Source organism: Pongo pygmaeus, chromosome 1, assembly GCF_028885625.2.
Source record: "Pongo pygmaeus isolate AG05252 chromosome 1, NHGRI_mPonPyg2-v2.0_pri, whole genome shotgun sequence".
In the NCBI taxonomy this organism is placed as follows: Eukaryota; Metazoa; Chordata; class Mammalia; order Primates; family Hominidae; genus Pongo; species Pongo pygmaeus.
The window spans coordinates 143,204,780-143,222,138 of NC_072373.2; the positions used below are offsets into that span (position 1 = coordinate 143,204,780).

Genomic DNA, 17,359 nt, shown 5'->3' on the forward strand with positions numbered 1-17,359 from the left:
ATGCAAGTATTTCCAAATCCAAAAAATAAAGCACTATGGTCCCATGCATTTCAGTTAAGGATACTCAACCTGCTTCTCATGCCAAATATGATTGACTGGTAGCCATGCTTAAGATTACAGTGCTACATTGGAGTTTTGCTGGAAAGAATACTGATCCATTAGCATTATCTTCATTGATTTTCTTGTTTATAAAATGGGTTACAGATGAGGTATAATAGGTTAATATCTACCTTATAGGGCTGTTCTGAGGATTAATGAGATAATATGTAAATCACTTAGTATGTGTCTGGCACCACCAGATACAGAGTAAATCATTCCATAATTTTATAAATATGTATTGATGCTTACTGTATGACAATCACTGTTCCAGTAATGAAGATGTTAAATGGTAAGTATTGTTATTGTATCTTATATTTGCTCCTTGGTTAATAATAGGTTTCAATTATGAACCATCAAACATTTATATACTCATGTATTGGACATCTTTAAAAAATATTCAAGTCAATATGTATTATAACTGCAGCCTTTCTCATATGCAGTATTCTGTATATTGACCTCTAGCCATTTTTCAAAGTACCCTAATAGGGCTTCTCTTTCTACCATTTTACCTCCTGACTGTTAAATCTTACTTGGCCCTAGCATTTGAAACTCTCTTCACTTGTGTGACTTCATTATCTCCTAGCTTTCTCCTACTTTCAACATATTTTTCTCTTCTGTTCTGGTATCTCTTCTACTGCCTGCACTTCAAACGTTATTGTTAGTCGGGGTCTATTATCTTCAGATTTTCTTCTCTTCTGACTCTACCGAATGGTGTCCCACTCCCTCAGTTTCAATTACAGTACTTATCTGATGACTCTCAATCTATATCTTTACATAAAGTTTTATTTTGTTAGAAATTGTATTTCTTAATATTTTTTTACTTCCATGGGACATGTCCATTTAGATGATTTCATAGGTACCTTAAACCAATATACATATAAGAATCACCTGGAGATCTTCTTAAAATACGGAGTATAATTCTATAAATGTGGGATGGGTCCTGAGATTCTATATTTCTTACAGTCCTACAGACTGTGGTCCACATTTTTAAAATAAAGGCTTTAAACCCAGCATGTCCAAAAACTGTATTAATCCTCTTCTCTGTTAAAAGTATACCATCTTCCCTGTTTCTATAAATGGCATTATGATCAGGCAAAGGCATAAGCATGAAACACAAGAATCATGATTGATCTTTCACACTTTATATCCAGTTAGTCACCATGTTGTGTCTCTTCTCCCTCAGTAATAATCTTCATAGTCCCTTTCTTTTTTCTGTATTTTCAATCAGGACCTTAACATCTTTATCCAAAGGATTAGATACTTGTTATCTAGTCTGCCTCTTTTCCCTTTTCTTACTTCATTACCTCTTTAACACAACAACCAAAAGAGACCCTTTTCATAAAACAAATCTGATTGTATCTCTCTCTTGCTTAAAATCCTTTATAGTTCTCTGTCACATACAAAACCAAATAGAAGACCCACCATGACATGGTTTCTCTTTTCTAGATTCACATCTCTAGTTTATGCAAAACTATTTGCAATTCTCTGAGCTCTGACTTCTGTGTGTTTGCACACACTGAATATTCTTGCTAACTTGTGCTCCTTCCCAATTCTTGTGGCAAATTCCAGTTCATTCAAAATTTAGCTCCAGCATTGTTTTTGGGTGGTGTTTAAACAGTGTTTTACTTTTCTCTTTATGTTCCATAACACCTCCTACATAAGATTATATTTGGCATACTGGTCTTTTGCGTCTATCAAACTAGGAATTCTTTAGAACTCAAAGTTTGTGTTCTGTTTTTGTTTTTTTGTTTTTTAATCATTGATATACCCAAAATCTATGTAACATTGTACCTGGTATTAAGAGGAATTGAAATATTTATGGAATGAATGCACTGATTTATTAAATTTATCTAATTCAAGGGATGCCCCCACTTTTGGCAAATGAGAATCTGATGAAAAGCCTGTTTCCATTTGTTACATGCCCTTGAAGAATTTACAGGATTCAAACGTTTATAAAAAGTTCTCATCTTTTCCTAAAAGTCATAATTTTTTTAGTTTGTCTTGTCTTCATTTTGTACCTCCAGTCTTCCTACATTCTCTTAAGTTGCCCTTCTCTGTTTTCAAGTGCTTCTAAATTGTCCTAATGAGATGACACAATTTTGCAGTCCAGATGTATATAATAGTAAATTTTCTTTTCTTTTTTGTTTTTTTTGAGACGGAGTCTCACTTTGTCTCCCAGGCTGGAGTGCAGTGGCGTGATCTCGGCTCACTGCAACCTCCACCTCCCAGGTTCCAGCAATTCTCCTGCCTCAGCCTCCCGAGTAGCTGGGATTACAGGCATGCGCCACCACGCCCAGCTAACTTTTTTGTGTGTGTATTATAGGAGAGATGGAGTTTCACCATGTTGGCCACGCTGGTCTAGAACTCCTGACCTCGGGTGATCTGCCCACCTTGGCCTCCCAGAGTGCTGAGATTACAGGCGTGAGCCACCATGCCCAGCCAATTTTCTGTTTTAGAAATACTTTTTTGATTATTGAATAGCTTTTGTTGAACGCAGTTGAGAATTAGGTTGTCTATTGTTGCCATTCTCTATATTGACATTTCTGGATATGGTATGACATTGTTATTTAGAGCATGTTCTAATTCACATATACTTATTTCTGATCAACAGGATTATATTTTGTCTGAGTATATTTTATGTCTTTTTTCATTTATATTTTCACGTGTTTGTGATTTTGAAAATAACATAATTCAAACATTTTTCTTTAACCTCAGAACATATACTTCCTTATTATCACCCCATTTCCACATATACCCTCTTTATAGAACAAGGAGGAGGACAGATGTGGGTTTGGGTTTTTGGGGGTTTTTTTTAATACTCCTTAATACTTTTTTTAAAAAATACTCCTTTTTAATACTCCTTAAAGTTAGCTCTAAATCCCTTGACATTCTGAGCAGTGTGTATAGCAAAACTTAGCTCTTCTAGGGGGCAGCATGAATGACTTGCGAACAGTCCTAAGGGAAAAGCTGAAACATTTAATCTGTTTTTAAATCACTTCTGTTTATTTGATCACTTTGAGTGTTATTTACAAAATTGCCTTTATTAGTGACAATTAAATTGACATAGGAACATTTTCTGGAAATTAGAGTGATTGGATTTTCTTTAGAAATCTCCAAATTGGTGGCTGGGCAAGGTGGCTCACGCCTGTAATCCCACCACTTTGGGAGGCCGAGGCAGGCGGATCACGAGGTCAGGCGTTCAAAACCAGCCTGACTAGCATGGTGAAACCCCATCTCTACTAAATATACAAAAAGAAAAAAAAAATTAGCAGGGAATCATTCTCTGATTTTTTTATTGTGTGATCCACATAGTATGACACCATTTCTGTAGTCTTTTTTTTTTTTTAAGCTTTCATTGAACACATTTGAGAATTTGGAATTTTTTGCTTTCTGCCCATAATGGTAGAGAAGAAAATTGACAGAAACGCTTCTAATGATTAAATGGATCAGAAAATGAATGCAAAGAGATAAAATAACACTTTAGACCTGGAATGACCAACTAGCCAAACATGGCTGTTTTAAATAATTTTTTTTTTTTTTTTTTTGAGACAGAGTTTCACTCCTGTTATACAGACTGGAGTGCAATGGCGCAATCTTGGCTCACCACAACTTCTACCTTCTGGGTTCAAGTGATTTTCCTACCTCAGCCTCCTGAGTAGCTGGGATTATAGGCATGCGCCACCACGCCCAGCTAATTTTTTTGTATTTTTTGTAGAGATGGGGTTTCTCCATGTTGGTCAGGCTGGTCTTGAACTCTCGACCTCAGGTGATCTGCCCACCTCAGCCTCCCAAAGTGCTGGAATTATAGGCATGAGCCACCGTGCCCAGCCTAAATTTTTTAAAATTATATAAAATTAAACGTTCAGTTCCTTAGACACACTAGCTACATTTCAGAGGGTCAGTAACCACCATACCAAAAAGAACAGATGAAGAATATTTCCTTTATCTCAGAAAGTTCTGTTAGAAAGTCCTATTCTAGACTCTAATGATAGTAAAATTGATCATATGAGCAGAAGCTCAGACTCTGAAACCTCATTTGACAATATCCTGAATGAATTTTCTCAGAAATCAAGAGTGAGTGAATAAACGATGTATTACCAAGGTCAGAAAGGAAATAATAGTTTTGTTTGTTTTGTTTTGTTTCTTTGAGATGGGGTCTCGCTGTGTTGTCCAGGCTGGTGGAGTGCAGTGGCGGGATCTCGGCTCACTGCAACCTCTGCCTCTCAGGTTCAAACAATCCTCCTACCTCAGTCTCCCAAGTAGCTGGGACTACAGGCATGCACCACCATGCCTGGCTAGTTTATTTTTTATTTTATTTATTTATTTATTTATTTATTTATTTATTTATTTTAGACGGAGTCACACTGTCACCCAGGCTGGAGTGCAGCGGCGCGATTTCGGGTCACTTCAAGCTCCGCCTCCCAGGTTCACGCCATTCTCCTGCCTCAGCCTCCGGAGTAGCCGGGACTACAGGCGCCTGCCACCACGCCAGCTAATTTTTTGTATTTGTAGTAGAGACGGGGTTTCACCGTGTTAGCCAGGATGGTCTCGATCTCCTGACTTCGTGATCCACCTGTCTCGGCCTCCCAAAGTGCTGGGATTACAGGCGTGAGCCACCGCGCCGAGCCCATGCCTGGCTAATTTTTGTATTGAGACGGGGTTTCACCATATTGGCCAGGCTGGTCTGTAACTCGACCTCAGGTAATCTGCCCGCCTCCGTGGCTCACGGCTATATAATCCCAGCACTTTGGAAGGCCGAGGCGGGTGGATCACGTGAGGTTGGGAATTCGAGAGCAGCCTGACCAACATGGAGAAACCTCGTCTTTACTAAAAATACAAAAAAAAAAAAAAAAATTAGCTGGGCGTTGTGGCGCGTGCCTGTAATCCCAGCTACTCGGGAGGCTGAGGCAAGAGAATCGCCTGAACCCGAGAGGCGGAGGTTGCGGTGAGCCAAGATCGTGCAATTGCATTCCAGCCTGGTCAACAAGAGCGAAACTATGCCTCAAAAAAACAAAACAAAACAAAAAGCCAGAGTAAAAATAAGTTACAGCCTATTAGAAATGTATTTGGAATCTGGAATCAATATTTAAAGCGTGGCTGTGTTCCCATTTCATGCATGATAGTCGATGAGCAGTTAGTTGCATTCAAACCACATTGCTCATTTTGGTTATATTTACCTTCAAAATCAGGAAAATAAGGAATAAATATTTGAGTTTATGTGGTTAATACTTACTAAACTTTCGAATAGATTTGTTTTTCACTATCCCTTTCTTTTGTAAAATTATTCATAAAATCATTTAAAAATACAAAAATAAACAGAGTTCACTGAACCCAGATGGTAAATGGTGGTGATGACTATTTTTTCTTGTATACGGAAAGTTATTAATAAAATATTCCAGCTGCCCTCGTCCAGAATCTTTTAAAAGAAAAGAAAAAGTCTCTTTAAGGTTGCCATAAGCTCCATTATTTCTTTTCTTGGATTTTATTTGCTATTTGCATATTGAATGACTGACGCAGCTATAGAGCACATGACATGTGATTACAATGTGATCAAGTCAGAAGAATACAACAAATATTATGTATTCAAATACCAATCTTTTTATACAATTTTAAAATTCACCATCATTATTTTGCTTATAATTTGTAAAACATCTTGAGTTTTTTTTCTCATTCATAACTGAGCCATGATGTATGTTTACGTTGAGAAATTAAATACCGTGGTAGGTTTAGTAATAAAATAGAGGCCAAAATCATTGAACTTGAGGAACTGTAGTTTTTTCTGACTGGCTGAAGATCCACCAGCACAGTTGCCTTTCTTAGCATACATTTTTATCATACTTTTTCAGTTTACTTTCTTCAGTAAAACATTTGAAGTTGACTTTGGGACTATTTTGACTATTAAGAAATATCAAATTTTAGGATTACTTTGAAGTAGTAAGAGAAAATTCTTTTGAATCCTTTAGAATTATGTCAAAAGAGGGACTATTTTATGTTCAAGTGAACATAAATACTCCGTTCTTATTTTGTTTCTTGTTTCTTTTTTTTTTTTTTTTTTTATAGAAATTCATTGTTTTAATGGGATAAATCTTTTTTTTTTTTTTTTTTTTTTAATTTATGAAGTATTTATTGATCATTCTTGGGTGTTTCTCGGAGAGGGGGATGTGGCAGGGTCATAGGATAATAGTGGAGAGAAGGTCAGGAGATAAACACATGAACAAAGGTCTCTGGTTTTCCTAGGCAGAGGTCCTTGCGGCCTTCTGCAGTGTTTGTGCCCCTGGGTACTTGAGATTAGGGAGTGGTGATGACTCTTAAAGAGCATGCTGCCTTCAAGCATCTGTTTAACAAAGCACATCTTGCACCGCCCTTAATCCATTTAACCCTGAGTTGACACAGCATATGTTTCAGAGAGCATGGGGCTGGGGGAAAGGCCATAGATCAACAGCATCCCAAGGCAGAAGAATTTCTCCTAGTCAGAACAAAATGGAGTCTCCTATGCCCACCCCTTTCTATACAGACACAGCAACAATCTGATCTCTCCTTCCTTTCCCCACACTTCCCCCCCTTCTTTTCAACAAAATCGCCATCGTCCTCATGGCCCGCTCCCGATGGTCGCTGTCTCTTCGGAGCTGTTGGGTACACCTCCCAGACAGGGCAGCCGGGCAGAGGCGCTCCTCACCTCCCAGACAGGGCGGCCGGGCAGAGGCGCTCCTCGCTTCCCAGACGGGGCCGCCCGGGCAGAGGCGCTCCTCTCCTCCCAGACGGGGCGGCCGGGCAGAGGCGCTCCTCACTTCCCCAACGGGGCCGCCTGGGCAGAGGCGCTCCTCGCTTCCCAGACGGGGCCGCCCGGGCAGAGGCGCTCCTCGCTTCCCAGACGGGGCCGCCCGGGCAGAGGCGCTCCTCGCTTCCCAGACGGGGCCGCCCGGGCAGAGGCGCTCCTCACTTCCTCCCAGACCGGGTGGCAGCCGGGCAGAGGCGCTCCTCACCTCCCAGACGGGGCGGCCGGGCAGAGGCGCTCCTCACTTCCCCGACGGGGCCGCCCGGGCGCTCCTCGCTTCCCAGACGGGGCCGCCCGGGCAGAGGCGCTCCTCGCTTCCCAGACGGGGCCGCCCGGGCAGAGGCGCTCCTCACTTCCTCCCAGACCGGGTGGCAGCCGGGCAGAGGCGCTCCTCACCTCCCAGACGGGGCGGCCGGGCAGAGGCGCTCCTCACTTCCCAGACGGGGCGGCCCAGCAGAGGCGCTCCTCACTTCCCAGACGGGGCGGCCGGGCAGAGACGCTCCTCACTTCCTCCCAGACGGGGTGGCGGCCAGGCAGAGGCGCTCCTCACCTCCCAGACAGGGCGGCCGGGCAGAGGCACTCCTCACTTCCCAGACGGGGCGGCCGGGCAGAGGCGCTCCTCACCTCCCAGACGGGGCGGCCGGGCAGAGGCGCTCCTCACTTCCCAGACGGGGCGGCCCGGCAGAGGCGCTCCTCACTTCCCAGACTGGGCGGCCGGGCAGAGGCGCTCCTCACGTCTTCCTCCCAGACGGGGTGGCGGCCAGGCAGAGGCGCTCCTCACTTCCCAGAGGGGGCGGCCGGGCAGAGGTGCTCCTCACTTCCTCCCAGACGGGGTGGCAGCCGGGCAGAGGCACTCCTCACCTCCCAGACGGGGCGGCCGGGCAGAGGTGCTCCTCACCTCCCAGACGGAGTGGCCAGGCAGAGGCGCTCCTCACTTCCCATATGGGGTGGCGGCCGGGCAGAGGCGCTCCTCACTTCCCAGATGGGGCAGCCAGGCAGAGGCGCTCCTCACTTCCTCCCAGACGGGGTGGCGGCCAGGCAGAGGCGCTCCTCACCTCCCAGACGGGGCGGCTGGGCAGAGGTGCTCCTCATCTCCCAGACGGGGCGGCCGGGCAGAGGTGCTCCTCATCTCCCAGACGGGGCGGCCGGGCAGAGGTGCTCCTCATCTCCCAGACGGGGCGGCCGGGCAGAGGTGCTCCTCATCTCCCAGACGGGGCGGCCGGGCAGAGGTGCTCCTCATCTCCCAGACGGGGCAGCCGGGCAGAGGTGCTCCTCACTTCCTCCCAGACGGGGTGATGGCCGGGCAGAGGCACTCCTCACCTCCCAGACGGGGCGGCCGGGCAGAGGCGCTCCTCACCTCCCAGACGGAGTGGTCAGGCTGAGGCGCTCCTCACTTCCCATATGGGGTGGCGGCCGGGCAGAGGTGCTCCTCACTTCCCAGATGGGGCAGCCGGGCAGAGGCGCTCCTCACTTCCTCCCAGACGGGGTGGCGGCCAGGCAGAGGCGCTCCTCACTTCCCAGACGGGGCGGCCGGGCAGAGGTGCTCCTCACTTCCTCCCAGACGGGGTGGCGGCCGGGCAGAGGCGCTCCTCACCTCCCAGACGGGGCGGCCGGGCAGAGGCGCTCCTCCCTTCCCAGACGGAGTGGCCGGGCAGAGGCGCTCCCCACCTCCCAGAGTGGGCGGCCGGGCAGAGGCGCTCCTCACTTCCCAGAGTGGGCAGCCGGGCAGAGGCGCTCCTCACTTCCCATAGGGGGTGGCAGCCGGGCAGAGGCGCTCCTCACTTCCCAGATGGGGCAGCTGGGCAGAGGTCCTCCTCACTTCCTCCCAGACGGGGTGGCGGCCAGGCAGAGGCGCTCCTCACCTCCCAGACGGGGCGGCCGGGCAGAGGCACTCCTCACCTCCCAGAGTGGGCGGCCGGGCAGAGGCGCTCCTCACTTCCCAGAGTGGGCGGCCGGGCAGAGGCTCTCCTCACTTCCCAGAGTGGGCGGCTGGGCAGAGGCGCTCCTCACTTCCCATAGGGGGTGGCAGCCGGGCAGAGGCGCTCCTCACTTCCCAGATGGGGCAACTGGGCAGAGGTGCTCCTCACTTCCTCCCAGACGGGGTGGCGGCCAGGCAGAGGCACTCCTCACCTCCCAGACGGGGCGGCCGGGCAGAGGCACTCCTCACCTCCCAGACGGGGCGGCTGGGCAGAGGCGCTCCTCACCTCCCAGAAGGGGCGGCTGGGCAGAGGCGCTCCTCACTTCCCATATGGGGTGGCAGCCGGGCAGAGGCGCTCCTCACTTCCCAGATGGGGTGGCGGCCAGGCAGAGGCGCTCCTCACTTCCCAGATGGGGCAACCGGGCAGAGGCGCTCCTCACTTCCTCCCAGACGGGGTGGCGGCCAGGCAGAGGCGCTCCTCACCTCCCAGACGGGGCGGCCGGGCAGAGGTGCTCCTCATCTCCCAGACGGGGCAGCCGGGCAGAGGCGCTCCTCACTTCCTCCCAGACGGGGTGGCAGCCGGGCAGAGGCGCTCCTCACATCCCAGACGATGGGCGGCCGGGCAGAGGCGCTCCTCACTTCCCAGATAGGGCGGCCGGGCAGAGGGGCTCCTCACATCCCAGACGACGGGCAGCCAGGCAGAGATGCTCCTCACTTCCTAGACGGGGTGGCGGCGGGGCAGAGGCTGTAATCTTAGCACTTTAAGAGGCCAAGGCAGGAGGCTGGTAGGTGGAGGTTGCAGCGAGCCGAGATCACACCACTGCACTCCAGCCTGAGCACCATTGAGCATTGAGTTAGCGAGACTCCGTCTGCAATCCCAGCATCTCGGGAGGCCGAGGCAGGCAGATCACTCGAGGCCAGGAGCTGGAGACCAGCCCGGTCAACACGGCGAAACCCCGTCTCCACCAAAAATACAACAACCATTCAGGCGTGGCGGCGCGCGCCTGCAATCCCAGGCACTCGGCAGGCCGAGGCAGGAGAGTCACAGGAGCCCGAGGCAGGGAGGCTGCAGCGAGCCGAGATCATGGCAGTACAGTCCAGCTTTGATAACAGTGGGAGACCGAAAAAAGAAGGAGAGGCAGACCGAAGAAAGGGGAGAGGGAGAGGGAGAGGGAGAGGGAGAGGGAGAGGGAGAGGGAGAGGGAGAGGGAGAGCTCTTGTTTCTTTATGACTCTTACATACTAAGATCTCCTTGCTCTGAACTTATTTATTGTCAATAGTTAAATTAATGACATTGTTTTTATTATCACCTTATCTTTTTATTTGTTGCAGATCTGTTTAAGCAGACTGTAGATGTATTGACATTAAAGAACTCAGTTTCCTCATATTCTCATGTAGCTTATCGAATGCCATGTGTATATAATGAGTACTCAAATATTGGTTAAAAGATTTATTTACTGCCTGTAAAATGTGATTTGCTGCTACAAGGTGTTTAACAGATATTCAAAATTAGGAAGCTATGGATCTACGTTTAGCAGAGAGAAGAGGAAAGAACTGATGAAAAATAGTAATTAGTGACTCATCTTAGTATTTCTTTTAAATTTGTTCACTTACTGCAGTCTGTTAAAAAAAAAAAAAAAAAAAATCTTTTTAGCTGGCCGGGCGCGGTGGCTCACGCCTGTAATCCCAGCACTTTGGGAGGCTGAGGCGGGCAGATCACGAGGTCAGGAGATCAAGACCATCCTGGCTAACACGGTGAAACCCCGTCTCTACTAAAAATACAAAAAAATTAGCCAGGCGTGGTGGCGGGTACCTGTAGTCCCAGCTGCCGAGGAGGCTGAGGCAGGAGAATGGCGTGAACCCGGGAAGGCGGAGCTTGCAGTGAGCCGAGATCTTGCCACTGCACTCCAGCCTGGGTGACAGAGCGAGACTCCGTCTCAAAAAAAAAAAAAAATCTTTTTAATAAGTGAACTATTTATTAAGTATGCTAAGCTCTGTTATGGATTCAAAAATATATGTATAAAAATTGTCCTTTTACCAGAAGGTTTCGTATGTAGTAGAGAAGGCATGTAGACACAGTTACTGCGTGTTACATAGTATTTTGCACAGACATGCAAATAGCATTTGCCAGAGGAACAGCATAAAAGGCAATAAAAATCATAAGATCATTTTTGTTTGGGGATGCCGGAGTTTGCAGAATATCTGGAAAAATCCTAAAGGATAAAGTTAATAGAAATGATATTTTAATAAGCCAGAATAGCATAATTGGTTTCATTTTGAAATAAATTTTGTAGGGGAGGATTAGGTGAGATATTTGAGTCAAATGTGTGAAGACGTTCATAATGAAGCAAATCTGTAGTGCTATTGCTGTCTAATTCTAAAGTAAAAATAAGTTCTCAAAAGCATGTGTGTCACTATAAAATCTAAGATGAGAATTATTCAAATGATCAATAACTGATATTAACGATCAAGTATCTAAATGAAACAATTGTTTTGATTTTAGAAAAATGTATTACAGGCTGGGCACAGTGGCTCACGCCTATAATCCCAGCACTTTGGGAGGCCAAGGCAGGCAGATCACAAGGTCAGGAGATCAAGACCATCCTGGCTAACATGGTGAAACCCCGTTTGTACTAAAAACAAAACAATTAGCCAGGCGTGGTGGCACGCGTCTGTAGTCCCAGCTGCTTGGGAGGCTGAGGCAGGAGAATCGCTTGAACCCGGGAAGCAGAGGTTGCAGTGAGCCGAGATCATGCCACTGCACTCCAGCCTGGGCAAGACCGAGGCTGACCCCGCGCTCAGCTGAGTGAGACCCCGTCTCAAAAAAAGAAAGAAAGAAAGAAAAATGTATTACACACCTTTTAATTTGAATTAATTAGGAATGATCATTATTGAAAATTGGTAAAATATAGATTGATAACAACCAAAACAGGGGAAAACATTCATTTAAAACTTTCCCAAATAAATGCCCCATGTATAGGCCTCTATTAAAATAATAACAGTAAACATTTTTTTAACCACTTTATATATTTTAAGATTTGTTTAGGGCTTTTTCATTTGCACATGAAAATATTCGCCTTTTTAAAACAACAGTAGGAAACAAATTGAAAAAGGAAAAATCCTTGCTTTTTACACATAAAAGTTTTCTTTGTCACTAAGTATAGATCATACTTTTTTAATGATTATGTGGTACGTATTAATTTGTTTAACCAATATTGTTTTACACATTTAGATTATTTCCAAATTTTCAGACTTGGTTAGCAAGACTTTTTATAAGTTATTTCCTCAGAATAAAGAAAGTCCTAGAAGTGTACTTGCAGGTTTACAAAGTATGCACATTTTAAGACTCTTGGTTGATTTTGCTAAATACCCTTCAGGAAGGATGTGCCCATTTATATTCCTCCCATAGCTCATTCCCAGCAAAATCCCTCTCCCTGTTCCCTCTCTAACCTTTAGCATTCTTTGTAATCTTTGTAATTCCGAATGTGAGTACCTCATTGTTATGGCATTTCTTCAATTATATGTGAAGTTGAACATTTATTTCAAATGTTTATTGACCACTTGTATATTTGTACATATTGCTATACATAGTGTTTTTTCTTAATTATTTGTAAGAGCCCTTTTATATGTTAGATGTTAGAGATAATTTTCTTCAGTTTGTCATTTTTATTTTTAATTTGCTTACAGTGGTGTTTTGCTGTCCTGATGTTTCCATTTTTACATAGGCATATCTATAAAACATTTCCTTTTGGGTCATGCTTAGGAGTAGAATTTTATGTTCCATATTTATGTAAGTTCTCTGTGCTGTAGGCTTTGGTAGTATTTTTAACCTCTCCTTTTTAGCAGTTATCATGACTCATTAGTTCTGTGATTATTTTTTTCTGAACAGTTTGGCAGTTTTCTCAGAAGTATTTATTGAGTAACTGATACACACCGCCAGACAAACATATATCTCTTTTTCCTTCTCCCCTTTCCCTCTCCCTCTCTCTGATTTGATAGCTTTAGCACATTAAAAAATTCTTACAGATATTTTTATCTCTTAATTTCCTATTCTACTCTTTTATCTGTTCTGGTATCAGTATCACATAGTATTTTAATAAACAATGGAACAAATTCTCTCTCCATATCTTTTTAAAAACTGCCCTGACTTCTTACACATTACTCTTAAAATTGAGCTGTACTGTCTATCACTTTTGTCAAACCTTAAAATCCTCTTGGAATTTGGGATTTCTATTAATTTGAAACAACTAATGTCTTAAAATAGTGGAGAATATATGTCTCTCCATTTATCCATAGATGTTTAACTTTTCTTAGTTTTTTTCATATGGGATATAATGTTTGATTTGTTAAGTTTATTTCCACTTTTATATTAATCTTTTTAGCTAGCTTGGATTTGGAAGTGAACTACTGAATCTTTTTTTCTTTTTTTATAAGCTTTCGTTAGGAGTGATAAACCCAAACTGTTCAGAGGACTACAAATCAAGGTAAGGTGATTGTAGTGGAAATCTCTTTTTTCCAGCCTTAATTTCTTTATTTTATAATTAAAGGAAATATTTGAATAAATGATTTTCCCCCGTAAACATGTACAAATATTATGTATCAATTTAAATTTTTAATTTCACTGAAAAATAATTTTTTAAATTAATAGACTTTATTTTTTAGAGCACTTTTAGGTTTATGAAAATCTGAACGCAAAGGAAAGAGTATTCCCATATACTCCCTGGCCCCCACCCTCAGTTTTCCTGTTGTAACATCTTGCATTGGTGTGGTACATTTGTTACAATTGATGAATCAATATTGATATATTATTTAAATTTGATAGTTTGCATTAACATTCATTCTTTGTGTTGTATAATTATAGGAGTTTTGCCAAATGTGTAATATTACATATCTACCATTACAGTATCATACAGAATAGTTTCACTGCCCTAAGAAATCTCCAATCCTCACACGTTCAGGTCATTTCTCTCCCTCTTCCCCACCCTCTGGCAACCACTGATTTTTTTTTTTTTTTTTTTTTTTTTGTTGAGACGGAGTCTTGCTCTGTTGCCCAGGCTGGAGTGCAGTGGCACCATCTTGGTTCACTGCAACTCCGCCTCCTGGGTTCAAGCAATAATCATGTCTCAGCTTCCTGAGCAGCTTTATTACAGGAGCGCACCACCATGCCCAGCTAGTTTTTTTGTATTTTTAGGAGAGATGGAGTTTCGCCACATTGGCCAGGCTGGTCTCAAACTCCTGACCTCAAGTGATCCACCTGCCTCAGCCTCCCAAAGTGCTGGGTAATATTACAGGTGTGAGCCACTGTGCCTGGCCACCACTGATTTTTTTTATTATCTCTATAATTTTGCCTTTTCCAGAATGTTATATATTTGGAACCATACAATATGTAGCCTTTTCAGATTGGCTTCTTATTACTGAATATTACTCGTTGTTACCAGTTTTGTCATTCACCTGTGGAAGGACATCTTGATTGCTTCCAATTTGGGGCAGTTTTGAGTAAAACTAATATAAAAATTTTTGTGTAATTTCTGTGTACACATAAGTTTTCAACTCATTGAGGTAAATAACTGAGTGCAATTGCTGGATCATACAGTTAAGATTGTTTAACTTTGTAAGAAACTGCAAAACTGTCTTCCAAAGTGATGACATCATGTTGCATTTGCCCTAGCAGTGATTGAGAGGTCCTATTGCTCCACATCCTCACCAGCTTTAGGTATTGTCACTGTTTTGGATTTTAGTTGTTCTAATAAGTATGTGATGATATTTCATTGTTGTTTTAATTTGCAATTCCCTAATGATACATGATTTGAATATCTTTTCATGTGTTTATTTGCCATCTGTGTGTCTTTGGTGAGATGTCTGTTCAGATCTTTTGCCCTCTTTTTTTAAATTGTGGTAAAAAATATTAAATGTACAATCTTAACCATTTTTAAGTGTACTACAGTCCAGTATTAAGTATTTTCACATTGTTCTGTAACAGGTCTCTATAACTTTTTCATCTTGGGAAACTGAAACTCTATGCCCATTCAACACTTAATTTTATCTTTCTGTGCCCACCACCACCCCCGCCCTCCTGCCAGCCGTTGACAACTACCTGCTTTCTGTTTCTATAGTTTTGACTACTGCAGATACTTACTATGAGTGGAATCATATAGTATTTGTCCTTTTGTGACTGATTTACTTGGATCAAGGTTCATCCATGTTGTTCTGTGTAACAGGATTTCCTTCCTTTTTAAGAATGCATAGTATTCCACTACACACACACACACACACACAGAGACACACACTTTTTTTTTTTTTTTTTTTTTTTTTGGGCAAGGTCTTACTCTGTCATCCAGGCTGGAGGGCAGTGATGTGATCACAGCTCACTGCATCCTCACCCTCTGAGGCTCAAGCGATCCTACCACCTCAGCCTCCCAAGATTCTGGGACCATAGGTACACACCAACATGACCAGCTAATTTTTTTTATTTTTTTATAGAGATGGGGTCTTGCTATGTTGCCTAAGCTGGTCTTGTATTCCTGGGCTCAGGCGATCCTCCTGCCTCAGCCTCCCAAAGAACGGGGATTTACAGGCATGAACCAGTGTGCCCAGCTCACATTTTCTTTATCCATGCATCCATCAGTGGACATTTGAGTTGCTTCCATCCCTTGGCTATTGTAAACAATGCTTTTATGACATTTGGGTGTGCAAATACCTCTTCAAGGCCCTTTTCTTAGTTCTTTTGAGTCTATATTCCAAGAAGCGGAATTGCTGGATCATATGGTAATTCTATTTTTAATTTTCTGAGGAACCTCTATACTGTTTTCCATAATGACTTCACCATTTAACAATCCCACCAACAGGGCACAAGTGTTCCAATGTCTCTATCCTCGTAAACACTTGTTATTTTCTGTTTTTTGATAGTAGCCATCCTAATAGGTATGAGGTACTATCTCATTGTGGCTTTGATTTGCATTTCTCTTAAAATAAATGGTGTTGAACATTTTGTTGACCATTTGTTTATCTTCTTTGGAACATTGTTTATTCAAGTCCTTTGCCCATTTTATAATTGGGTTTTTTGTTGTTGTTGTTAAGTTGTGGAGGTTCCATCTGTTCTGGATATTAAACCTTTATCAGATATATATGATTTGCAAATATTTTCTCCCCTTCTCTGGGTTGTCTTTTCATTCTGTTCATTGTTTCATTTGATGCACTGAAGTTTTTAAGTTTGAGTGGTCCTGTTAGTCTTTGTTTTTTTGCCTACTTTTTAATTGAGGTTTTTTGTTTGTTTGGTAAGCTGAGCTTTAAGAGTTCTTTGTATATTTCGAATACAAGTTCTTTATCAGATACGTGTTTTGCAACTGATTGTGGCATATAATTCCATATACACATTGCTGGATTTGACTGCTAATATTTTGTTGAGGATTTTTACAACTATATTATATCTAATTTCTTATTTCCTTTTGGGATTATAATAAGTTTTTTAATAAATAAACATTTTTAAATATTAGGATCTCAAATCCAAGCAAAAAAGAAAAAAAAAAATCCTTAACTTAAGAAGTAACCTGACCGGCCGGGTGCGGTGGCTCACACCTATGTAATCCCAGTACTTTGGGAGGCCGAGGTGGGCAGATAACCTGAGGTCAAGAGTTCGAGACCAACCTGGCCAACATGGTGAAACCCCATCTCTACTAAAAATACAAAATGCCGGGTGTGGTAGCAGGGGCCTGTAATCCCAGCTACTCGGGAGGCTGAGGCAGGAGAATTGCTTGAACCCAGGAGGCAGAGGTGGCAGTGAGCCGATATCACGCCATTGCACTCTAGCCTGGACAACAAGCGAAACTCTGTCTCAAAAAAAAAAAAAAAAAACCTGACCAAAAATGTTTAAGTAGTAATGTTATTATTATTGATTCATTAGCCTGGATGGCCTGTTTTTCTAAACTGCACAAATGGGTTGGGAATATACCATGTGTTAATAATCACATCCGAGCTAGTCTCCATCTTTGGAGTTCACAACCCCAGAATACCGTAGATAAACTGAAGCATAATTCTGGAAAGAAGTTCTAAGAACTCTGTCATCACTGCCGAACTACATAACTACATTTTTAGTTATCCAATGCTACTTAATTTAAAATTGAATATTTGATATCTTAATGAATGGCTGTTGTCACATTTACCCAGAATTAGAATTTCTCAGAGCTCTCTGGAGAAATATTGGACCCAACTAACGGATTTGAAGTTTCAGGAACCCAGCCTAATTCTAAACTGATTACAACTAAAATCATTAGATTTGTTAAGCCAAGAAAAATGTATGATCCAGTGTGTGATTGATTCTGTGTCTGCAAATTTATATGCACAGCATATTTTAAAACATTGCTCTTATACCATCATTTTCTCAACTATTTTGAACTTGTCTGCCTCCATTCAGTTTTAAGTTCATTTGAGAGTATCATGTGGGCATTAAATATTTGTTAATTTCAGTAATAAGCTCACATCCCAAATAAACTGTCTTGCTACTAGTAGATATTTTTCTCTTTAAAAGTAAAGTAATTTCACTTGCCTCTAGTCCCAGGGAGGCTGAGGTG

The 17,359-nt window shown here is 43.2% G+C and overlaps 1 protein-coding gene across 2 annotated transcripts in view; it reads left to right on the forward strand.

Annotated features, from left to right (window-relative positions):
• SELENOF (selenoprotein F) overlaps positions 1-17,359 on the forward strand; it is a 53,253-nt gene that overhangs the window by 34,695 nt on the left and 1,199 nt on the right. The window contains exon 4 of one of the 2 annotated variants that reach the window (XM_054438112.2): positions 13,227-13,276. The exons of the other annotated variant lie outside the window; for it this stretch is intronic. Coding sequence (XP_054294087.1) covers positions 13,227-13,276 — 50 coding nt within the window. The remainder of the gene's footprint in view (positions 1-13,226; positions 13,277-17,359) is intronic. 2 annotated transcript variants of the gene reach the window in all.